This window comes from Lathamus discolor, chromosome 1 (assembly GCF_037157495.1).
Source record: "Lathamus discolor isolate bLatDis1 chromosome 1, bLatDis1.hap1, whole genome shotgun sequence".
NCBI lineage: Eukaryota > Metazoa > Chordata > Aves > Psittaciformes > Psittacidae > Lathamus > Lathamus discolor.
Window position 1 is genome coordinate 61169201 of NC_088884.1, and position 26815 is coordinate 61196015.

At 37.1% G+C, this 26815-nt stretch overlaps 1 protein-coding gene across 3 annotated transcripts in view; it reads right to left on the minus strand.

The window, feature by feature from the left end:
* Positions 1–2348: 2348 nt before the first annotated feature.
* BMAL2 (basic helix-loop-helix ARNT like 2) overlaps positions 2349–26815 on the minus strand; it is a 38857-nt gene continuing 14390 nt past the window's right edge. For 2 of the 3 annotated variants that reach the window (XM_065673652.1, XM_065673667.1), the window contains exons 5-17: positions 26281–26438; positions 23470–23549; positions 22634–22726; positions 20614–20731; positions 19642–19785; positions 17754–17994; positions 16730–16836; positions 15983–16133; positions 14762–14817; positions 13847–13955; positions 8154–8241; positions 6340–6448; positions 2349–4574 (exon numbers count right to left, since the gene is read on the minus strand). In XM_065673652.1, coding sequence (XP_065529724.1) covers positions 4438–4574; positions 6340–6448; positions 8154–8241; positions 13847–13955; positions 14762–14817; positions 15983–16133; positions 16730–16836; positions 17754–17994; positions 19642–19785; positions 20614–20731; positions 22634–22726; positions 23470–23549; positions 26281–26438 — 1591 coding nt within the window. In that variant the 3' untranslated portion in view covers positions 2349–4437. The remainder of the gene's footprint in view (positions 4575–6339; positions 6449–8153; positions 8242–13846; positions 13956–14761; positions 14818–15982; positions 16134–16729; positions 16837–17753; positions 17995–19641; positions 19786–20613; positions 20732–22633; positions 22727–23469; positions 23550–26280; positions 26439–26815) is intronic. The other variant, XM_065673661.1, reaches the window with a different exon arrangement.

The window sequence follows — 26815 nt, forward strand, 5'->3', positions numbered from 1 at the left end:
CCCCAGCAGGATTATTTTCTCTGTGATACAGCCCTACCTGTAAGATTATGAAAGAAGTAATCTTTGAAGTCAGACTTGTTGTTTAAGTGTTGCATGTTACACAAGGTATTATATAGTTCCAAGGTCTGCTTCTCACTTTCCACTCCCCTCTAGAAACACACTGATACACTTCATTGTTACAAGAGACCACTAATTGCGTTACTTTCTCAAGTAGTTCCAAAGTTCCCTAAGTTTTTGACAGATCACTGATGTCAAGTCATGAATCCTTGGGTCCTGCAAATACCAGGGAAGGAAACTTACCACCCAGCCAGGGGCAGCACTGTGAGGGCAATGACCAAGGGAGACCTTTCCCACACAACTGTTTATGATGTCCAAGGATTGTGTGTTTAGTTCTGGAGATTTGACATGAAAACAAATGGAGAGTAAAAAGTTACCAGGAAAACTCGCTACTTCCAAAGGACATGAGAACTTCTGACACGTCTCAGGAAGTCTGTCTTTTCCTCCCCAGGAAGGTAAGAAGTTTCTGAGAACAATTAAGGCAGGAACAAGCCAGTAAATTTGGTCATGACAACCATCTGTCACAGTAAAAGAGAGCTATCCAAATCAACCTTCTAGAAATGAGGTGCACCCAGAATGTGCTGCAGCAGCAGTTCACCAGCTCATTCACCACTCCACCTGCCCTTTTTCTTGCATCCTTTAATTCTGCTGCTCTAAAACATGGTTCTGTATCTTTTAAGCTGTAGGAACCTATCACCACAAGTATCGACCTCCGTATTTGCACAGAACAAAACCATTCTCATCAGGGATAGGGGAATAAAATTACCATCTTCAGAGAAGTCCTAAGTGGCACAAAGCTTTCCAGCTGATAATTACTTCCTGGAATTCCAAGACATTTTCTGAATTTACATGATCGATGTCAGCCCACAGAACAGAAGTAAAAGACTAAGTGGGAAAGGCCAGAAGTCAGGGTCTGGAGGGAATCAACATCACTTATGCAAGAATAAATGCTTCATGTCAGTTTGGATTATGAACAGGAACACACTGCTGTGAGCAACCACTAAAATAACTAACTTGAGACTTCCGTGCTTGTGAGTAAACCAAATTTTCCAATACTCTTAAAAAAGCATAAGATCCACAGAAAAGTCCAGAGCTACAACGCACTACAGGAAAGAAACACGGACTGAAGCTCTGCTTTAAACCGTTCAAGAGCACAGCACTTGGCTAAACACTACAAGGAAATCCCAGAAAGGAGCTGCATCCAGGAGAGCTCAGAAAGGATCCCTCTGTCCCCACAACACCAACTGTCAAATATCATTACAGGAAATGCAAAAAAATTAAGGTATAATGACATTCATCACGGTAAGACATGAGGTATTCCGAAACACTTTTAATCCAGTGTGCCACATGGCAGTCCAGGCCTTTCTGCAGTCTGCCTCTGATCCAACTCAGGCTGCTGACAGCCAGCTATTACCCTCCGCCCAGCCAGACCCCTTGCTCATTCCAGCAATACCCAGATGGTTTTTGTCTCTACCACATTCTCATTCCCTGCTCCTAATTCTGAGAAGAATTCTCTCATGTTTTCCTGTCAACACAGGGAGAAGTTTCCCAAATAAGTTGCCGCTTACATCTGAACGCCTCTCCCATCAAGATTTTCTTATCTTTAACTCTGTATGTGCCCTCAGTAACAAATTAGTTGACCCATCTCCAAGTACAACCCTGATAACTACTAAGGCTTTTAAGAGCCTGTTGACACCTGCTTTATCACTTAGCATACCTACCTGAAACAAGACTCTGGAAGAATGCATGCATGCATTCTGTTTAAACAGCATCTTTCAGGTAGAGCCTACAGGCACTCTCATTTCCAGATGTGTTCGAGTGAAGCTGCAGCACCAGGATTTTTAGTACCCAGAAAATGCACATTGGTTTGGATTACTAAGTTATCCCGGCTAGGGAACATCATCTTGAGCTACTAAAATCCTCATTAGTTCAACCTCTCCATTTATATTTTCATGGAATGAGCCTGGGATCTGAAAGCATGGGTACTTCGTATTTAACAGCAGTAAATCAAAATAACATTTCATTGACCTGACTTATACACATCTGCCAAAAACTTGCACCTTGCCAAAAATAAAACCTCTGTTAGTATCTTACTAGAATTGTATTGGTACACAAAGAGCAATAAGCACATTCAAATCTCAACTGTATTCAAAAAGTGTGTTATCTTCATCATTACTTACAAGTCACACTTTTTCTGTAAGACTGCTTTAAGCCACAACAATTCACAAATCATAAAGGGAGAATCTAATAAATCGAGAGCCCCAATATTGATCATTGCAAAGTACTCCAAGTCACATTTCTGGTTTTATTTTTCAGAGAAATCCAAGAAGAATCAAAAAATAGTGGTTTGACTCTAGATAGTTATAGAAATCTTGTGAAAGAGTGAATATGCTCCTTCAATAACAACATCTGAACAGTTTTCAAAACGAAACTATGTTGAGGAAAGTCTGCATAATTTCAAGTTATTTATTTACTCATTTATCTGTGTTAGCTGTGGTATTTCTTTTTTTATTTAGAGTTTATTTCTATAATTAAATAGAAAAAAGAAAATGCATTTTACAGCGGCAAAAATGGAAATTCTGCAAGTTCATTTATACAAACAGAGTTCGACCAATTCCTTAAAAGCGCCCGTTTATTTTTGTCATTTTTCTCCATGATGTAGCCCAAAATTCATTGTCTGTGAAGAAACTGCAAAGTTTATTCTAATAAAGCTAGCAAACAGATAATTTTGGCCCCATGTCTGTAAAAAAACCCAAAACTTCTGACTGCAGGAAATCACATGCAAAATATTTATAGACTGAAAAATAAAAATCAACCCAACAATCCGTTCTAGAAAATCTGCACAAGATGTCACCAAAAAAATCATCAGTTGCAAATAGGTTCATATCTATAAGATACAAAGGTGCTCTGCCAAAGCATAGGAAGAAGTCAGTGCATCATCAAATGATGCATTCCTTCAGGAAAGGGCCGTTATACAATAGTAGAAGCCTGACATCTAGCGGCTACCACATCCATTTGTTCACACACCTCGGCCACCGTAAAAATAGCCAAATAGGCTGCCTACCTTTAGTGTTAAAACAAATACCATAGTGCTTATGGTAGTACCTGTGGTTAAATGTCTGTATTACATATGCATGTATTGAGTATCTTCAAATGCTTTCCTTTCACTACCTGAATTTAGAAACCAAAACAAAGCAGAAAAACTGTGCTTTTATGAGATACAATTGATGCAAAAAGTAATCTAAACCCTTAATACCAGAGATAAAAGATCCAGTTTATATATTAATGCTATATTGTTCTAATACAACCCATTAAGTGCCATGTTCTTGAGTAATTCTCTGTAACTGGGTTACAATTCTTGCAAAAGCTCTCTCCCAAAAGAAGGTCATCCTATATAGCATTTACTTACAGGCAGCACTATATTACACAAATACTTTTAAAAGTCACAGACTCAAGCAACAGAAAATCACCCTAATCTCTCAAAAAACATGGGGACTACAAAAGATACTATAGAACATGTCTGCACTAACAGACAGTGCTAGCCTCACACTGGGACCAAGACAATCCAAACTTCTCTAAGTTAGTAAATAACCCGTGGCGAGACCAAAGTGCTTTATTACAGTTACAGCATTACTTTTCGTAGGTTCTGTGCACTGCCCCTCTAATAACACATTACAAATAATACGAAATAGTAGTTAAAATTTTGTTGATCCTTTCTTATGCCCTTATTATGGACAGGAGAAATGACCATTTTTTTCTCAAAACATTATTGTTACGGTGCTCCAATGCAAATCCTTGCTCCCAGAGCTGTATGGTCTATTTTTACTTTTGCCTACAAAAATTGCACTTCTGAAAAGGACAAGGAATCACAAACTGCTTCATTTGAGTATTACAATACCTTATTTTACAAGTGTAGTGTGTGCAATTCATCATTTCAATGAAATTTAATCATTACAAATAAACTGTGTAAGTACAGTACGGTCTACAGAAAGCAACACGGATAATCAATATTCTACCATTTGAAACAAAAACAATAAATAGAAGGTTTAAGTATTAAAACTAAGAAAAAGTATTCCTGTACACTGTACAGTACCTTTTGGTTAAAGCTTCTTAGCAAAAATATAGTGTTTTAAGCATTCCAGTTACAGATGGTTCAATATTAAAATTTCAAGGTTTCCCCATCATGAAAAAATATTGCATTTTTCCATAGGTGCATCAGAAGAAACTGTCTCTCTCTGAACAAGGCTTCAGTCTTTAGAAATATATAGACAGTAAGTATGAATTCAAATGAGACATTACAAAATTATAATACAGTACTGAGGATGTATGGTTGTTGTGCATTACGGATTTTACATTCCTTCTTATTTGGAAAAAGCAAAACTAGAGAGCCCATTGTATATCACTGAGTTCCGCTGGATCCCCAAGTCCTCCATCAGCCTCCAAGTAGTTCATAAGAGCCGTCATAGCAGTGTCATCATTTTCACATATTGCATCAAAGTCCAGCTGAGAATTACCACCTATAAAATTATTAAAATGTTAATGTAAGCAATACAAAGCATGAAGAATATGGTAGCTTTCAAAACATATTTGTTTTTAAATAGCACCTTCCTTTGAAGTCAAGGCAAACATATGTTAAAAAGAAATCACAGAATCACAGAATCCCGAGGGTTGGAAGGGACCTCAAAAGATCATCTAGTCCAACCCCCCTGCAAGAGCAGGGTAACCTACAGTACATCACACAGGAACTTGTCCAGGCGGGCCTTGAATATCTCCAGTGTAGGAGACTCCACAACCCCCCTGGGCAACCTGTTCCAGTGCTCTGTCACTCTCACAGTAAAAAAGTTTTTCCTGATGTTCACATGGAACCTCCTATGCTCCAGTTTACACCCATTGCCCCTTGTCCTGTCACTGGACATCACTGAAAAAAGCCTAGCTCCATCATCCTGACACCCACCCTTTACATATTTGTAAACATTGATGAGGTCACCCCTCAGTCTCCTCTTCTCCAAGCTGAAGAGACCCAGCTCCCTCAGCCTCTCCTCATAAGGGAGATGTTCCACTCCCTTAATCATCTTTGTGGCTCTGCGCTGGACTCCTTCAAGCAATTCCCTGTCCTTCTTGAAAATAATCAAGTAATAGCAATAATGGCTATCCACAAACAGTTACAAGGACATAGATAATTTGATTTAAGACAATGACTGAAGTCTTTGGCTGATCCCTTGGACTACCTCCAACTGCTAGCTAACAAAACTTGTATCCATGCAGTGAAGTTCATGTCACTGAGGTGTAGAAAACTGTGTTCTACTTTATGTCACTTTAGTGGGAAACACAGTTGTGTACTTGAATTCTCATCTGATGTACTCTGCCAGATGAACTCCTGAAGAGTTACTATGTGCTAGCTCTAGAAATAAACACTATACCCTTGCCTTTAACAAAAGTAAGGTAAAATGCTTTGGCTCAAGTATCAATGAAAAACATTTCCTTGCCTATCTTAGATAACTGTTGTTGGTTTGGATTTCTTTTTCAAACACTTATTTGAGGATTAGCTTCCCCCCCCCCCCCCCCCGGATTTTTTTTATACAAAGAGCTCATAGCGAAACTGGAAGAAAGTTGTAGGTTATAAATAAATAAAGCTCTAGTAATGGAAATGAAAGAGGGAGACGGAAAAGCTTCTAAGAGATGAAGTACACCACAAGCATAAACATTACTTTTATACCACTTTGCTTTCCATATTAGAAACAACACAATAGAACTCTCCTCTTACAAGGCCAGGGAATTCTATATCCAGACAAACTGCTGCTTTATTGCACACTTGAACTAAGGGATAGGGAAAAATAAAATTCTTTCTAAAACATTTTGACTAGCCCTTTGTATTGACTATTCATTCACAGCTTGCAGTTAAGAAAGAGACAAAGCTCTTAAAGGACAGAAGTTTACAAGTTCACAAACTACAACCAGTTCCATTACATTGCACTGAAATTCTCTATTTTCTGGAGAGAGAACTAGTAAGTACCTAGTTAAAACTGTGGCATGCAAGAATGCAACAGTAAATTTCTATTACACAACGTTATTTTTGTCACAGAATTCAATCACTGATCAAACTTGGCTGCTTGCCTTCCAATGATAACACATCAGTTTTAAGAGTCCTCTCTTCTTCAGACAGACAGACAAATGTCTTTACAATTTATACATGGTTGTAAAGTTGTGCACTCAAAGTAACACCATTATCAGAAATGTCTTCACGTGCAACCCTCAAATGCCTACAAGAGCAACAAATCTTACCAAGGAGAGGTTCATTAGTGGGATATGGACTAGCACCCTGGTTTCGTTCTGAAGTCTCTGTAACTTCTGACTCCGAAGGACATAACTGAATCAACTCTTTATTTGGCACCTGAAAGAACAGAAGTAGTAAAAAGGAAAGAATTAAATCCCGAATTTAGTCACAATTATTACATTTCAGAAACTTAAATCACTGTCAAAGTATTAAGAACTAAATAAATTAAGACTATGCAGATCTACTGCATTTAAGAATAATTTTTACATTAGCACTGGACTTGGCTTAAATAAAAGGTGCTACTTATACATCTGTATAAGCATACTTTACAGTGATGGCATCTTCTTTGAGGGGTCAACATTCAGCAACCAGATCCAGCACAACAAATTGTACTGGTATATACATTCCATGTCTAATACCATAAACTACGAATTCCCAGTGACATCATGTTTGTCAATGTTGACACATTCTAGCGAAAAGATAAACAAAAAAAGACCCTCATACCTCCCATCTTCTATATGCATTAATGCATATGAATGATGTGCTTTTCTCTATTGTTTTGCATTTTGTTACCATCATGATAAAAATCTTTGCTCTTCAGAAAAATTAGGCTAGCAATGACAGAGACGGAAGTCATTCTAACACAAACATACCAGGAAAAAAACCCAACCTTTTAAAAAACCTTTTGTTATTTGTTTCATGTAACTCAAACATGAAATTTAGCAGGAGAAGTTCCTTGGGCTGCCTGACTTGTGTATATTCTACAAGGAAATTAATAAAGTTGAAATGCCTTACAAAAGCATTTTAGGAACAAATGGGATATCAAAGTATAAAATAAAGAAAAACCTTCAATGATTACAATGAAATTATCCTTATGATGAGATGCTGCAAGACTTAGAGAGTTCAGTATATATGAATTCAACCAACTCTTAAGGAGAAAAACCTGCAGTAAGGCATAGGAGAACTGGTCATAAAAAAGGGAGGAAGCCAAAACAACCCCTAGTCCAGAACAGAATTGTTAGGAAATGAAAATTGCAATGGGAAGACAAACTGTCTTTAAATGGAAAAAAAATTACATTCAAAGAAATGTTGATGGAGAAGTAAACGTCTTTTCATACAGTGCACAACACACAACATACCATATGCTTAAGAAAATATCTAATTATTCCATAGGTATGGTCGGTATCTATGATAGTTACAGTTTGTGGTGTTACCAGCACTTCTAGATTAGCAAAACAGCATATTCTATCGATTTTTAAAAGACTAAGTTTTTACTCTTTTTTATTCTTACTTTTTTCAAAGTAGAAATTCTAAACATTCAAGAACTGAGAACCTACAGCAAAGACTTTTTAAAAGGGTCTTCAAGAACACTGAAAGGACAAGTTAGAGAAAACAAGAACTGATGTTTTATTTATATTTAAGTTGTCAACAAGTGAAGACATTTCCACCCTCTGACAGTTTTTTAGCAGAAGTTTTAATGCAATTCTAAATCCAGAAAAGTCCTCATCACACGAATCACATTCATATTTAGCGTATTGGTAGAGCTTCAGCAGAGATCCTAATAACTAAGTGGAGACTGCAGTGCTCTCAGCCTCGGGAATAGACCCCTTAAGACTAGAACTGATGCGCCTGTAAGTGAGGTCGGAACTTTTACTGCTGTCACATCTCTCAAAAGATGTTCACAGTTGCCAGGTAGTTGGGCAATACCTTACAGATCCTTTCATAAAAATTTAAGTCATGGTAATTTCATTCCAACATAGGCTTTCAGCTATCTGACATTCACGTTTTATTTTCAGATTTTTACAGGCAGTGACATACTCACATTGCTGCAGTTTACAGTTAAAGCTGGAGAAGGTGACTTTCTCAAGAGATGTGATGGACTTAACTCCTCAGATGGTGAAGAATGTAACCTAAAATTGTATATGTTTAGTTGATTTACCAAGTGACATTGATCATAAACTCAAAAACAGCTTATTGCAGAACCTACCAGACCTCCCCAGTGACAAAGCACAAGCCAGATAATCTGAGACAATGTTGTCTTAAATTCTCCTAAAGATTCCAAATCTCCTGCTCCAAGTTTTGATAACACAAGGAGATCAATAAAGGCCAATTACTTGAGCACACTTTTATTTTTTCTGTTGAATCACCAGCACTGACAGACCAAAGAGTAACAGGTTTCAGAATCATGCACGCTGAGACAAATAGGTACATTTCAAATACGTCTACCATAGAGACAGCATAACGAAGTTCTGCTAAATGACAGAGAGAAAACAACACATCCTTCTAATGTTCCCTCTACTATTATTTTGTTATACCTGCCTTTCCATATTTTCAAATTATTCCAACTAAAAATAAAGACTTCTTCTTAGCAGAATTCTTTGAGATACTGCTCAACCTCCCTCACCAAATGTGCCAGACACAAAACTAACAATGAAAGTGTCATATCATGGCCCTTTGAACAGCTTGCTCCCATAGAATCATAGAATAGTTAGGGTTGGAAAGGACCTTAAGATCATCTAGTTCCATGCCCCCCACCATGGGCAGGGACACCTCACACTAAACCATGCCACCCAAGGCTTCATCCAACCTGGCCTTGAACACTGCCAGGGATGGAGGATTCACACCTTCCTTGGGCAACTCATTCCTGTGTGTCACCACCCTAACAGGAAAGAATTTCCTCCTTATATCCAATCTAAACTTCCCCTGTTTAAGTTCTAACCTGTTACCCCTTGTCCTGTCACTACAGTCCCTAATGAATAGTCCATCCCCAGCATCTTTATAGGCCCCCTTCAGATACTGGAAGGCTGTTACGAGGTCTCCATGGAGCCTTCTCTCCTCCAGGCTGAACAGCCCCAACTTTCTCAGCCTGTCTTCATACGGGAGGTGCTCCAGTCCCCTGATCATCCTCGTGGCCCTCCTCTGGACTTGTTCCAACAGTTCTATATCCTTATGTTGAGGACACCAGAACTGCACATAATACTCCAAGTGAGGTCTCATGAGAGCAGAGTAGAGGGGCAGGATCACCTCCTTCGACCTGCTGGTCATGCTCCTTTTGATGCAGCCCAGGATACGGTTGGCTTTCTGGGCTGTGAGCGCACACTGAGGCCAGCTCATGTTCATTTTCTCATTGACCAACACCCCCAAGTCCTTCTCCACAGGGCCGCTCTGAATCTCTTCTTTGCCCAGTCTGTAGCTGTGCCTGGGATTGCTCTGACCCAGGTGTAGGACCTTGCATTTGTCATGGTTAAACTTCATGAGGTTGGCATCAGCCCACCTTGCAAGTGTGTCAAGGTCCCTCTGGATAGCATTCCTTCCCTCCAGCGTATCAACTGAACCATATGGCTTGGTGTCATCGGCAAACTTGATGAGGGTGCACTCAATCCTACTGTCCGTGTCAGCAACAAAGAAGACTGGTCCCAACACTGATCCCTGAGGGACACCATTCGTTACTGGTCTCCAGCTAGACATTGAGCCATTGACTCTTTGCATGTGGCCATCCAGCCAGTTCTTTATCCACTGAGTGGTCCACCTATCAAACTGATGTCTCTCCAATGCAGAGACAAGGATGTTGTGTGGGACAGTGTCGAACACTTTGCACAAGTCCAGGCAGATGATGTCAGCTGCTCTACCCTGGTCCATCAGTGCTGTAGCCCCATCATAGTAGGCCACCAAACTGGTCAGGCAGGATTTCCCCTTAGTGAAGCCATGCTGCCTGTCACCAAGCACCTTGTTGTTTTTCATGTGCCTTAGCATGCCTTCCAGGAGAATCTGCTCCAAGATTTTGCCAGGCACGGAGGTGAGACTGACTGGTCTGTAATTCCTTGGGTCATACATTTTCCCCTTCTTGAAAACAGGGGTTATATTTCCCTTTTTCCAGTCATCAACTACCGTCTACCCTTGCTCTTCCTAACTCCCAAAGGACAAGGCTATAGAAAAATTGGGGTACTCTGGATGCTTGTTTCTGTCACTTCATCAGATCTGAAATGTGCTACGGCATTGGAGGAAAGATAGCAAATGGATGAATAAACAGCCTATCAAGAGCTGTTTGTGGTGAGTATTTGTTAGTTCCCTACATTCCAGCTTCCCATGTGCCATTCGATAAGCAGTACTTACATCTCTAAAAGCCAGGAAAGAAACTCCAGACTGAATAGACTGGTTTAACTGGATTGCTGTAACTGAACTGATCATTCATCAGATGCCAATTCAGTTCAAATATGGCTGTAAATAGAGCTGTAGGCATAGTCCTGGAGTTTTTAAGAAAACTTGATGATGCCTGATGCACAGCTTGAGAACCATCTGTATCTTATTGGTATTAAAAATGCAGAGAGCAGATTCAGGTAATAAATGCACTCATCCTACTGGATTAGGTTTGTAGTCAGAAAGGTATTTGATGAAAAGCAGCTGATGTTAGCCCCTGTTGATTGCTCTTTTGTCCAATTCTGATTTCCTCAGTGTGTGCAAAATGATAACTTGATTTCATACAAATGAGAAATGAAGAAACAGCATGAAGTTCTGCTCTTCACCAGGAAAGAAACACAGCACTGTTTTCAGCAACAACTCTGGAAAGGTGAACGACATCTGGGTGCAAGCAACTACATCCACACATTTCCAGAAACAGTCAATTTTTACAGACTGCTTATGGTTCTTAAAAACACAAATACCAGAACTTTCAAGGTGTAGCTTTGAAGAAGATTTTCACAGGAATACATTAATTCTTTCATCATTCAGCAAATTTAGTATTCATCTACTTCAACTTGTTTCCTTAAGCTGATGACACACATATGCTCACATGGATAAGCATTTTCAGCAAAAGTCAGGTCATCTCAATCAAGAACATCACACTGAGGTGACTGAAGCATTTAGAACAAGAGCCAAATTAAGCTCTCAGGTCATGCCTGGGATCTTAACAGTCAGAGATGAGAATTTCTGCCAACTTCTTCAGAAAGATATTAATAGATTAATTTTATTATTAATAAGTGACTCTCCTTCTGTCTAGGTGGTACTGATGAGAGGACATTAACAACAGCATTTCCAAACTGTAACACCCCATCTTCACTGCTGCAGGTATCAATCCTTTTTTTGTTGCTAGTGCTTTTTTTCCTCCTTCTGGAGAATTCCAGCAACCTGCCAACATGCCTTGTGGTGGACTTTATTTCTGTTGTTGTTAAGTAGCCTTTTTTTTTCATCACAACTGAAATATTTATTCTTTTCTTCCTTGCATTGAAAATTAATGTTTCCCTGTTCGATTTGACTGTTCTAGTAAAAGGATGTGGCTTCACAGCTGGAATGCAATTCCAGAATAATGGAAACAGAGTAAGAAACATCTACCACTGTCACTCATCACACTCTTCAGCTCTGACCACGGTTTTCACTGTTTCAGAAAATTAAATACTTTTTTCTGATGAAGAAACATCTGAAAAGATGATGGTAATCCTGGACTTCATCATGGGTTTATGAAGGGGAAATCACACTTAACCAACCTGACAGGCTTCTACAAGGAGGTGACTAGCACAGCGGATGAGAGGATTGCACTGGATGTTGTTGATGTTGACTTCAGTAAAGCTTATCACACTTTCCCTTAACAACCTCACAGGTGAGCTGATGCTTATTTCTGAAACAGCAGAAACTAGGTGATGGCATACTGGATATACCTATAGACTGGAGGACAACAGGCAGTGCAGCCCTGCTGAAAGAGATTTGGGCTTTTGATTGATGGTAAGCATAATGTTAGTCAAAAACATACCCTGAGAGCCAAGTGGTATCCTGAGGTGCTTTAAGCAAACCAGTCAAAAGAAGGGATTGTCCCACTATACTCAGCATTGGTGTGGCCTCACCTGAAGTACTGTGTACTGATTTGGGCTCCACAATATAAGGATATAAAAATATTAGAATGCGTCCAAAGGAGGGCAACAAACATGGCAAAAAGACTAGAGGGCATGACTTCTGAGGAACAGCTGAGGATACTGGGCTTGTTCAGCTCAGAGGAGAATAAGAGGTGACCCCATTGCTGTCTATGACTTCCTTATAATGGAGAGCAGAGAGGGAGGTGCTGATGTTTTTTCTCTGGTGTCTGGCAGTAGGACGTGGGGAATGGCTTAAAGCTGTATCAGGGAAGAGATTAAGATCATCTTCACTGAGAGGATGGTCAAGCACTGGAACAACCAGAGAAGTGTGGTCATGACCCCACACCTGTCAATATTCTAGAACTGTTTGGACTTCACTCTTAAACATATGGTTTAACTTTAAGCTACCCCATGTAATGTCAAGAGTTGGACTTGATCCTCATTGGTCCTTTTCAACTCAGGATATTCTAGGATAGAGACCTATACCTTATACCATTACCATTGTTGTAGAAACTGGTGTACTTCTTCCTGGAAGATTTAGTATTACTAATCTTTCAGATCCAGTTGCAAAAGTGCAAGTGGAAAGAACTACATGGGACCTTGAAACACACTGCTTTGCAGACAAAAAGTATCTTGGCATTCCTTTACCTGGTACTGGAATTATAAGATCTAAAGTCTGAGGGACAGCTTCATTACCCAAAACTAAGACTTACATAACTTCTCGTGTGCTGATGAGATGATAGTACCATTTTCCTAAATCTGACCTTAACAAAAGTAGTTAGATCTGACGAAGCCTTAATTCCTGAAAGAGTTGCGAGTGAAACAGACTTTTTCTGTGCATGTGCGTCCCAAAGTCATGAAATTACAGGGCTCAGAGACTTCTTAAAAATTAGTTTTAGACAACAAATGATACAGTACAAACTGACATAGAGTAATATGGCAAGTCAGGCACCACAAAAAAATACTCTGGGTACCCACCACAAAAAAATACTTAAGATATCGTCACATTAAAATTATGTCTCTTCCTTTCAAATTCCTTGCCTAAGCTGCGTACCTGCTAATACTAGTTAGTTTTAGAAGGGCCAATCTTTAATTCCCAATTTGAATCTTGTACGGATTCCCCTTTGGAGTGATGCAGTGAGGTTTTTTTTAATCTATGGCTAGGTATGGGAGGGAATTGTGCTATCACTTTTGCCTGCATTCAGGATAACCAGGCAAAGGACAATACAGGCTATCAAAGTGCTCCATTGGGTACTGTTTCAAGGAAAGTTCTCCTAGCAGAGCAGCACTATCAGAAAAATACAAACATTACTCACAGACAACTGATTTTCCATTCCCAAATGATTTATCTACCCATTTCAACGTCACATGAAACAGCTGCACCACAGTTAACACTTTTGAAGTCACAATTAAATAATACTTTCATTAACAAAGGAAGCTGCATGCCCAGAACAAAACTATTTATTGACATCAGTGATGTTTTCTGACATGTATGAGAGTAATGTTAGATTATAATCAATCAGTATCTCATACAGCCACTGCTCAACCTAAAAGTATTTATACATACAACACAATAAAAATAAAACTTGAACAATCCTCACATACTGCCATATATATACCTCTTCTCTATCTTTACTTAAAAGCCTAATGCATGATGTTAAGCATTTATTACCTTTGCAATTCTAATATTTCATTTGCAATTTCGGTTCCTATACTTCCAGCACCAAGAACCGTTCCAGAGGACATTCCAGGTACACTTACTAAAGACTGTTTTACAGCATCTGCAGTTAAAACAAAACAAAACAAAAAGAAAGCCTTAAGTCTGTATCAGTTTCATTACAGAGCAAGGACTATAATGCAAGGATTCATTTTAAAGCAGTTTTTGTTCTATATCTCTTATTTTCAGAAATTAAATTTTTTGAAACACTGACTCATGGGAGAGGGAGCTGTCTCATTTGCAATATGAAGATAAGGGAATAATGTATTTGTGAAAACTAACGATCTCCAGTAGTGAAATTAGCTTTAATCATTACCACCTCCAGTCTCTTACAGACAATGCAAAACACATGAAACAAAAAACCCACTGAATTTTTCACAAGCTGAAAGCAGTTATTAAAAGGAACAATTTCAAAAGCAAAAATAAAAAGCCTTATATAAAAAAGATAAAAACCTTATATAAATAAAGATAAAAAATAGAAATCAGAATCCATGTGCAGCGGAAAAATAGTAACAAAATATATATCAACATCAGCATCACCCTCTATTCTATAGGTAAACTCAGATAGTACAATTGCATTTCTTCAGAAAACAAAGCAATATATGAACAGAGGCTGTGACAAAGGTATAACATCCTATCTTATCTTACAGGATATTGATATTATAGTAGCTATAGTAGAAGCTGCTAGAAGGAAAAGATACAATATAGGCTTTTCTGATGTGTGAATGTGAATGATATGAATTAGGATGCTATGAGTAACTAGAAATTTTCACCAGAATTAGCTTTAAAAACTATTAGTATCTTCTTGCACACAACCTAGAATAAAAAAGATTCCATGCACCTATGATAACTGTAAGAAGCAACACTTGCCTTCTGCAGGCTGGGAACCGTAGAGGACCTCATCTTCAGCTGACTCGTTATGACCTCTAAGATTTAAATAAATTACATTATTTTAAAGACCCCAAATCAGCAAGTTTGTCACAGGGAAACCCCAGCACATTTGTGTTTGATTTCAACAAGAATTCTACACAGAGAAAAAACTAACATCCTCGAACTAGTAACATCTTTCTATGTTCAATACTTTGTACTGTATCTGAAGCATTGGGTGAAATATTATTTTCACTTATTCTCCAAATAAAGAAAGGCCAATATAGTTGTCTGTGTGCCATGACAAGAGAACAAGAACACTGTATTTACTATTAGGAGGCAGACCAACTAACCAGAAAAAACTGCTACAAGGACAGGCCTTTCACCAGCAGCCTCTGCCTACCTTACTTCCTCCAGACAGCTGCAGATGCCCAGAGCTCAAGGGCAGGCAAAAGTGGCCTTTTGCTGTTGGATAGCATAGACTGCCTTAACTGCTCTTCTCTGTCTTCTTGAAGAAAAAGGACATGGCCAAAACAGACTTAAGACATGAACCAGCTACAGAATAGGTAAAAGGCCCCTTTGACAACTTTGTCCCCCTCTCAAAAACCCAGTCATTGGCAAAGATCCTCAGGATCACTGGAACAATCAACCCAAATTATAGCTCATTTGCAAGTCACAGAAAATGTAAAAGAATTAAGAAGAAGAATTAAATATAGACTTTAGTGTCTCACAGGCTCCTCCCTTGCAATCAACTTGGAGATGATCTTTTTGTCCTGCCTTGCATTTCTAGTCTATCAGTTATGCTTCTCCACATTCTCACATGCAGTAGGTAGGGTAACATTTAAAATTAGGTCAACTGACATGCAGTCTTGTAAAACTCAGAGGGAAAAGCAGAACTAACTTCACATTTCCATTTATTCATATCTACTTTTCTTAAAAGATCCTTCATTTCTGCCTTTAAAGGAATTTTTTCACCTCTTTAAATTTTTTCTTTCTTTTTCTCCTGGGAAATAGCAGAGTTTTCAGAGACAAATCCGTGACTTAAGCCTGAAATAAAAATAACTGGTGAAGGCAAAAAAATGTTCTTCCAGGTTACTCAACCACTTTTTGTGCAGTGCTGATATTTTCTAGTCTTGTTCTGATTCTTAAACAGGGTGCTTCCTGTTAATTCTAACTGTAATTAAGACAAAAAGATAACATGGGGAGGTCATATGAATTACTTACAATACCACAGTGTTGTTTGATACAATGTATTCCAGTTCTTTGGTCCATGGATTCATGAAACTAAACCACTGACTCTTTAAAGTAACAAAAGTCCCATCTTTTGCTCTAAATTTGTAGGAATTTGTAAATACTTTTTCTTTATTCTGCAACACTAAATAAGAAAGGAAAGTTGTAATCACCATATTTATTCTTGGAAAGATAAAGTTTAATAACAATAAAAATCTGTTTCATAGCATCATAAAACCAAAACGGTTTTGATGGCTAGTAACACAAATTAAATGCCAGAACAACTGGCAGGACAGGACCCCTACTAAAACCAAACCATAGTTTCAGCAATGTTATTAATCTTAAATTAAAGCCCAAGTAGTATGCTTCTGCAAACCGCTAGTAGGAAGCCTCCTGACTTCGTGAACTTTCATAATCAGTGTCTTTAATTATGTGATTAGCACACTTGCTTTTCAGGATTCTTTCCTCATTCTTTTAAAGAACTGAAGCAGAGGGTTGAAAGAAGCATTAACATTATTCCCTTGCAATTAAAGCACTGCACCAAGATCCAAGGCAATAGAAGTTTCTCTCTGCTTTTATTACAAGCTTTTGTAGGCATGTCTTAACACAGATGTAGAAAAGGACAATGCTAAGATTGTTTAGCTTTCTTAATTCTCAGCTTCTGATATTTTGATTTGTAGTGTTTTCACACAGCAGCTAAATGTAGTTGTAAGTAGTCTGGGAAGACCAATTATTTTGTACCTTCTTTATGTTTTTCAGCTAGATGATTGTGATCATCTTGATGGCAGTACTCGTAACATGAAGTTCCTAGAAGCTCTTGTGGCAGATACCCTAAAATTGCTGTTGCACTGTTAGAAATAAAAACATGAACTACAGCAGATTCAAACAACTGCAAAGCTGTTTTCTTCAGTATCAGATAAAGCAGAAAATTAATATGTAAAGAAATAGATGCTTGTATTCATGTTTGGGAAAAAGATACAGCATTAGTATAGCTCTAAAACAACAGGAAATATTATTTGCTGGAAATTATCCATTTGCAAGGAATGACAATTTAAAGACAAAATAACAGTGTTTAAACATGCAAACCACAAGTACACACAAAATACTTTTGATCATTACGTCTTCCCATTAGACAATCACTGGTCACGTAGAAGGAGTCTTTAAAAACCAATCAACCAACCAGTAGTTGAATTTTGCTCTGCCACTTTAAGGAATAAGTTTAAACTGTCACTTTTAGATGGCAGACAAGATGACTGAAAGCAATAAAAAGCTTTCAGTGACAATAATGACTCAGTCTCTACAACAAATAATCTGCTATAGGAGGTTCAGGAAATAGGAACTTCACATTCACTTCTAATGAAATAACTTGGTAGCTCATTTAGATAGAATGTATTTGTTCCAAATAGTAAGATTTAAAGAAGTATAATTTTTGGTGAAGCATTTATTGCTTAAGTCATATACATCACTATGAAGCTCTAACTTGAGATTTTTTCTTTATGAATAAGTAAGTACATGAGTGCATTTTATGACATTTTAATCTTGCTACCTCACCTTTTCCTATAGGACAATACACTTACTTTTATACATTACATTTTGTTTGAAAAAAAAAAAAAAAAACCAAAGCGCAACTACTCATAGATTCAAAATGAATTGCATCTAAAAACTCTATCCTGTCTGAGAAACCACAGTTCTGATCGAAAAGATGAGAAAATTTAACTGGTGGTGCCATTGTCATTTTCTCTTCATTAAAGAACAAAACGCTTACCGCTGATCTACATAAACAAATTTTCCATCCATGGCAAACCGTGTAACAAATTCTGTTGCTTTGACTTTTATCTCTCCACTCTTCTGTGGAACAATATAAGGGTGTAACCTCCCAATTGCAACAAGACAGTTAAAGTTACTACTGTCCTTTTCCACATCAGTTTCCTCTTCCACTCCCACCTCATTAGGAGGCCAGTTCTTCATATACCCAGTGCAATGAATGGTACAGTATTTTCTGTGATCTAATGAAAAGCAATGAAATAAGAAGCAGTTACAGTTCAAAAAGTAAACTGAATTACCTTCTTTTATTCTGTTCACTGTAAGACCACAGCAACTATATCTTATGCTTACCTACAACAACTGTACAAAACAACAGATATTTTTACAGAGCACTTTTTAATTAATTTTTTACAACTTAATTTTGGCTTACCTGGAGAGAGCACTTCTAACCCTATGTAAGATTTAGGAAGATAAGTTATAGGTGTTGGCAGTTCAAACACAGTCTCGCAAAAATAAAAGTAAACCAACAATCTGGTAACCCACAGATCATTTTCTCTTTATACGGTTGCATATGTACTGTAAATGAAAATAAACTAGAGAGGCCCTCTGTAGCTTCCAAATCAATTCAACTTTTGTGAACACGATGACCTTAATATACTACAGTTGCTAAAAAGAGAGCAACCCAAAACAACCCAGCTTATTTTCTATTTACCTCAGGCTTCCGAAATCCTCAGTTCTCTGGGAACATAAATATTTTATAAGTCTTAAATTACAGCTTACACTGTCATTCATCCCTATGGCTGGTAGACTCTCTGCTGCCTATATAACATACAAACACCCCCATACGCATCAAGGCATAGAGATGACATTACGTGTCTTAAACTATCTTTTTTGAACTATCCTTCAAAAAACTGCCAAAGAATTCTTGATACCTCCATTCTGAACAAATTATGCTTTACACAGATTCGATTTCCTACCAAATATGCAAAATGAAAAAATGAATTATCTACTATGACTTCGTCACAATTTCTCAGACTGTCAAAGCACCTTCTTTGAATACTGCTTTCCTGAAAAACATTCATAACAGTTAAATTCTTATCTCACACCAAGTTATCCGGCACACCAGGGGAGATTGAATTCTATTTACTTACAATTACAGACCTATTTTAACATTTACTACTGTATAGCATATCTCAACAGTAGCAGGTTACACTGAAAAACAAAAGTAGGAGGATTTATTCAGGGTCAAACAATTTCAGCACACCTTTGCAAAAATCAATACTAAGGTATTAAACAGAAGCTGGAAATTATGTTTTAAAAAGATCCATTCACTGAAAACTTTACAAGAGTCAACTGCTGTACAGGCATACCAAAATACGAAGTAGATTAAAATTATTGCAAATAATGGAATTACACTGATAAATTAACTTCTAATAGTAAAAGAAAAGAAATTCATACTTGTAAGTACACAACACAAAATGTAAATTAAAAAAAAAAAAGGTGGTTTACTTGCTTTTTCCTTCAAAACAGTAGATTTTGCAGGCCTTATTCACACAGATCTCTTCAAGACACACGTTATTTAGTTTTTTCCTTCTGATCTGCTGCAGTGCTTTAAAAAATTTCCCTGACTTCTAAAATTTGCCTACAACAAACCACACACTCTTAAACAGCCACTGTAACTCAGGTTCCTCCCTCCTTCTTTTCCAGGAGCAAATAGGGAGGAGATAGAATACAATTAAACTGTTTTTCAAAACGTGTCTCTAGTATTCATCTACACTCTTTACAGCTACTTTTAGTGGTAACTACAAGGGTCGTACTACTGACTCAGAACTTGAACATGCCAAATTTCAAGACAGAAAGCTCTTGCCTTATCTACACTGTTTGAATACCTTTCTTATTTGGGTTGGGCAAGCATTCCTTTTCTTCTTTGACTGTGGTCCTGCTACATTTTATCCGACAGAAGAAGGAACGTCGAGCACCAGAATTCAGTCGAACTGGTCCAGCTTGAAAATCTGTGTGTACTTGCAAGCCAGCTTACAAAAGTTCAGTAAAATAGTTAAAAACCCCCAAACAAACAAAATCCAACAATAGAACTTCAGAATATAAGGCCTTTTTTTCATTTCAGCTTCCAATACATTCTCCTTACTGTTTGCCTGTCTAAATTTGTCCTTAAAATTAAAAATGAGAAAAGTTTAACTTAAATAGGGCACAGAAAATGTGACTGTCACACAGATTCAAAAACTAGAAAGAACTATGATACTATTTTTAAAGCCTCTTGATATTTTGAATGGTATTTTAATAAATATGCTTTATAAACTTTCAACTCCTATTTGGTACAAGGAAAAACTGCAAAGATGCTGAAAAAGCCAGCTATTAAATAGCTATTAGCCGCACAATACATAATGCTTTCCATATTAGAAATAACTGTAAACAAAATAAGATTTGGTTAAATTAGGATTGACACTTAGCATTTTCAGAGAAGACAGTGATTCTTGATACTGAAGTATTTTATCCCATGTTCGACTACATCAGGTCTTTTGTATTGACAAGACCTATCAAATACAAGAAAAAAAAGTAGTATGCCTGGTAGGAAGAACATCAGACCACATCTTGCTAAATGCTTAACAATGCAGGTTTCAGTAATTCTTATTATCTAAAAAAAATCTTTTCTGGGCTAGCTTTGAAACTGTAAATGCATTCTAAGCAGCAGATAAGCAGTCAAATATGTTTGCTTCATAGAAATTATACCTCAAGGTTGTACATCTATGCACATATAAACACATTAATATAGCCTGTATAATAACTAGATTTATTAACATGTCTTTAATAAAAAAATCTGAGCACTTTCAAATATGACTTACTTTTCCCATCTATGAGCTTCTCCCTCGGAGAGACATCCGAAGAAGAAAGTTGCTCCTTTACTTTTGCAACATCTTTTGGATGCAAGTAATCAAACAAACTTTGTCCAATTAAACTGGCCTATTTAAAACAAAACAAAAACCAAAACCACCACCCCAAAAAAAAGAGATATAAGAACCACATTGTTTTAGAACATGACCCTACACATACCACTTTTATCAGGAAAACAACTTTCTACACCATTAAAAGTCAAAACCCACAGTTACTCTAACCATCAATATTTTGATCCTCATTTAATTTGCCATTAATATTTTTAATATACAATTTTTATAAAAACAGGGTAGTAAAAGCCACTTTTTACTTCCCATTTGAAAAACAGCAGATTTTAGCAGACATTACAAAAGTTCTGTAAAATCAAATGTTAAATCAAATGTTTTATTTACACATATGATTTCTGTTAACAAGCAGTATGCTAGATTTGAATTTCAACTAACTTTGGATCCACACTACTTGCTATGTGATCACTGCATACATAAAAAGGGGAGCACTTTTCCAATAAGCCAGAGTAAAAAATTAGTTTAATGAAAAGCACCTAAGAGAGCAGGATAAATGTACAGCCTCTTTCATTTGCCTACTCCCCATCTAACCCAATTACAAAGGGAAAATACTGAAAGGGGCAATGACCATAAACTAAAACAACACAAGTTTCACTTCAACATGAGGAAGAGCTTCCCTATGCTGAGGGTGGCAGAGCACTGGAACAGGCTGCCCATGGGGCTGTGGAGTCTCCCTCTCTGGAGACATTCAAAACCCTCCTGGACACGTTCCTGTGTAATCTGCTCTTGGTGGCAATACCTTGGCAGGGGGTTGGACTGGATGGTCTCCAGAGGTCACTTCCAACCCTAATGATTCTGTACGCCACTAAAAGGCTAATAGTAGCCTTGTCAAAATATACAGGGTGACATTCATTACCTACAATGACTCACAAATAAGTTAAGGAATTCATGCATTAATAAATCATGTTCTCTGAACCTCTTTGGCTGGAACAGCAAAGATCTCATGGGTCTTGAAGTAGGCATGTCTGATGTTAGAAACTCAAAAAGGTATTTTTTAGTCCTTCAGTAAATTCAGTGCAAAAGTTTGATAAAAAAATAAAAAGATATCTCCTTTATGCTTGTTCCCATGATTCATTTTACTTTAATTTTAAGAGATATAATTTTGGTGGTTTGGATTTGGTTTGTTTTAAATAAAACATTTTTAAAAATCTATAAAACATATGTATAGAGTCCAGATGGTTACTCTTCTGCTTATGAAGAAAATGGAACATATCACAAAGGGTTTCAAAGTTATAGAACTAGTCAGATGGAAGCACCAACTATTCTAGCCTCTATTTTCAGAGAAGAAGTCATAAATATATGAACAAATTATTATGCCTTGATTATGTGTTGTTATTGTCCATGATGTTCAATGTCAACTACTGTAAGGTAATTATATTTTTCCTATTTCTCTTCTTTTACAGGCTAAGATAAATCACAAGATTTCGGTTTCCTCCAAGAGTATCTACATGGGTAGTTATTGTGGATGAGGTGTTATGTAGTGCATCTGAGCATAAGCGCATTACCAAGGAAAGCTTTAATTAACTTCCACTACTGCAATTTTCCTTGGCCTAAAAAAAAAAAACTAACAACAAACCAACCCAAATCACTTCACCATTTAAAAGAAAATCTCTTGGAGATATAAATGAGGACATCTTCAAACTATCCCTTCCTCTCAAACTAGTAGTTTCCTTAAGGATGATCGACTGGCATCTGGTGCTATTACAGAGGTCAGGAATACTGAATAATAGCAGTTGCAAATATTTTGTTTCGGATATTCACTTACTCTGAAGGAGGTTAAATCAAAGGGATTCCAAGGAATTATATACACGGACTGTTTACAGCAATATACATTAAAATGTAAAAGTTTAAATATTTCTAAGAAAATGCAAGGCAAAAGCAAACCAAGAAGCTCAGTTATAACCACCTGATCATAATTCAGTATTTTGCAAACCGATTCTGAGACAAACAGAATTTTTCCTCTGTTGCATCCAACCACAAATAGGAATCCATCTGCTGCCTGAAAATACAAGGATACCATATTTTAAAATACACATTTTAAAAATACAATGAATATTTATGACTACAAGGAAACACACTTTTAAACCTGATTTAACTAGCCAAATTATAAATCACACTAAAGAGCAACTAAGGTTACGAGGACCAAATCAGACCTTCAGCTACAGACAGCTAAAGTTTCTTAAACACAGCCTTGGGAAAAGAGGTGGCCAGCTGCAAAACAGCTTAACTTAGGAGTCATCTTACAGATCTTCACAAAGCCTGCTATTGCAGCAAAAGGAAAAAGAAAATAGCTGCAAGTGAGAGAGTAAAGGGGTGTTGCTATAAGACAAAGTGCAAATCCAAAGATTTTCTTTAGGGTATTATTTCTGCATCTTTTCCAAGACAAAAATTTAAAATTAAGGAGAGCAAACAACTGAAACTATATTTATGTGTAATTAAAAGCATTCTCTATACTTCCATACAGACTTCAATAGCAACATAAAAACCTGTATGTATTAAATATGCCGATTGCATACAAATTTATTATCCTTTCAGGGGATGCTGTCTGCCATGCTCACAAATCATCCTTTATGAATGATACCACTTTATGAAAAAGCCTGTACAGTGTACAGAGTTTGTGAACTTAACAAGTACAACAAAGCACTTGCCTGAAGAAAAAGATGGGAAAACACTCTCCAACTAAAAACTCAATGGCAAGCTTTAATAAGGACATAATTTAGCTGAAAGATACCTTCCACTTACCCTAAGGATTAACTGTCGCAGCTCATCATCCTTTAGAAATGAAGGTTTATACCGGACTTCTGTATAGGAGCTAGTGGAACCTGGTAAGTAGATTATTTGCAGACATAATGCCAAAAGTTACATTTTAAGTTTACTTTAACAGAGTTATATTTCACCTGTATTTTAGATTTTTTTTTGTAACCAAAACAGCTTAATTAAAAAAAATCCAAAAATATTATAAATAAACTTTATAAACACATGCTAGTAATGAATACGGGCACACCATCAGTTTTTCTTGCCCTTCACTTGGCATAAACCAAGGAACTTCTGTTCAGATATCTTTAATGCACTGCTAAAGAAAGGGTATTAAGAGAAATGAATTTTCTACAAACATTTCATAGGCCTATTTCAGAATCCTTAACATTCTCTTAATCTGAATAATTCCAATGTTTCCAATTGACTTCTGGCATAAATATTGCTTCATTAGCACTACATATCCAACAATCCATAAAACACTTTGTTGCAGTTAAATCAAAAGTGTCACTAAATGTAGTCAGACTGACTCACTACATTTACTGTTCTAGCACCCATGGCAAGTATTCAAAAATAACTTTCAACCATTAAAAGCATTTCTCCACAACTTCTATATGTTTTTTTGAGGTAAACAGCAGTTGAACTTTCCAGCAAATTTCAGCATTCACCATAATCTCACATAGTACCCTGTACTTTCTTAAAGCATTTCTTTTGAAGTATGTGTAATAACTGTCCCAGATGGAGTCCAGTTTTCATGTCCTATTGTTAAAATACAAATGTTTTGAGCTGAAGATTTCTTCTAGATGATTGTTTATACTGCAAGTGCAATTACTGCCCTGCTAATTTGTCACAATATTTCTTCATGCAAAATTCTCCTCCTGCTTGGGCCAATGGAACTCTAGAAATCCTTCCGACCTAAATTATTCTATGATTCTATTACTGTCAAGTTAGTAAAATAATTTGTCTCCTACACTCCTTTGACTTAAGTCTAATGGGGCCCTTGTTAGATATGCTTATTCATAACCTATTTTTTTTTGCAATGCAGACAGTCTTCGATCTTTGCTTGCAGTTGACCAATTACGCTGAAACAGTGCTGCCAAAAACCTTAAATCTTGTGTGCTGCTGGTAGATTATGCAATACACAACTTTTATTTGGATATTCCAGCCCTAAACCATTCACTGAGATCCATGATTACTTCAAAGTTGCTAGCTGAGAATACAAATTTTTGATAGCTTTTTTTCTTGGTACTCTGTTGTAGTTTAACCCTAGCTGATAACTAGGCCCCATTCAGTTGCTTGCTCACTCCCCCCGCCTCAGTGGAATGGGGAGGAGAATCAGAGAGAAATAAAATAAAAGGTAAAACTTGTGGGTAAAAACAGTTTAATAATTGAAATAAAGTAAAATATAACAACAACAGTAAGAATAATAATAAAAGGAAATCAAAGAGAGAGAGAAATAAATCATAAGAGAGACAAGCACTGCACAATACCCAGCCCGATCCAAGCAGTGATCAGTCCCTTCCAGGTAACTCCCCCCAGTTTATATACTGGGCATGACATGCTGTGGTATGGAATACCGCTTTGGCTAGTTTAGCTCAGGTGTCCTGTCTCTGCTTCCTCCCAGTTTCTTGCGCCACTGAGGGGCATGAGAGTCTGAAAAGTCCTTGATCAGAGCAAGTGCTGCTTAGCAACAACTAAAAACATCAGTGTTATCAGCATTGTTTTCAACCTACATCCAAAACCACAGCACTGTACCAGCTACAAGGAAGAAAATTAACTCTACCCTAGCTGAAATCAGGACATAACTCTCTAGCGTTTCATGGTGTTTAAGACCTTAATGGAATCAAAGTGTAATCAAAGTCCTCAATATTCTATTCGAGTATTGTCTTGCAACATTCCTTTTCACTACTATTCTTGCAGGCAAAAAAAAAGTCTGAAAGATGACTATACCCAAACAATTTTTTCTTTAGTTTTACACAACTGGTTTTGGCTTATGAAGTCACACTGTAAAAGACTTGAGTTCTCTGTGCTCTATACTGGTGCAACTACTTCCATTAGTTTCTTTAGGTAACCATTCGCATAGCTTCCCATCATTGAGGAGACTTTTTTCCTAAACTCACAGTGGACAAACAACTCAACAGAAGCATTTGGTATTTTTTTAATGACTTGGCCTTCAACTTAAACCCTTCCCAAGATTCAGCTGTTTGGGGGTTTTGTTTTGTTTGTTGGTGGGCTTTTCCTTGTCAATGGTTTCTAGCAGGATGTTCTAAATTTTGAAGTCAACAAGTAAACATGAAATTCCAATACAGAGACAAAGGGTTGATGCAAACACAAACGTGGGAATAACAGAAGAGTATGTGAACTATTTGCTTCTGTATTAGCAGGATAGCTGTTGGCATCCGTACAACACCACAGGTATTCCTGAAGAAGGTACGATGCAAAGTGGAGACATCACAGAACACACATTTATTTTGGGAGTTGGAAAATAATGAAAGACAGACTTGCCTGATCATTGTAATTTTAAAAAAGAATCAAGGAGTAATTTGACTGCAAGTCATACCCCTACAGACAAAAAATATCAGACACCAAAGGGTGGCTTTTTTCCTGCTGTACTAAACAAAATGAAGAAATGAAGTCCTGGAAGCTACAAACATAAATTTAAATGAAGAACAGACTCAGAACTGAATTGAGCAAGGAAATGCAAAATAAATGACCTTAGATTTATTCAACATCAAAGAAGATACATATTATGACTCCTGATAGAAAAACGACTTTCAGAATTAGTTCCCTAAAACCCACCTTTTAAAGATTTTAAGTGTTGCACAGCCATCCGTAACACTGTAAGCTTGTCTAGCTTTCGTGCCACTGGATTGCACTGAGGTATCATAGCAGATAATTCCTCTATCAAATTATTCATTTTGTCTCTTCTTCGTTTCTCTGTTTGACTGTGAGCCTCTCTAAGAAGAAAAATTATTTTAAGAAAGATGTAGAACACATTATTTTCCTGATAATCTTAATCAACTAAATTTTGGGAATGGAACATATCACAAGAAGCACTGAAACAGCTTTTCATACACTACTTGTATTTGACAAATTGGATTTACTTGAACAAAGCAGAAATGGTCACAATAATGTTGGGAAATATTAAGGGGGAAAAAGTATCTCAAGCAACAACTTTATTATCTCTGGCAGGAACAAGAGGCTATGAAGGCTTACAAAACTAAAATTCTTCCGTTGACATCAAAGAGCCATCCCTGACAGCTTACTGTATACCAGAGAACTTTTGATGTCATTAGTAATCACTGGAAGACATTTCTGCTCCCTGGCCCTGTAT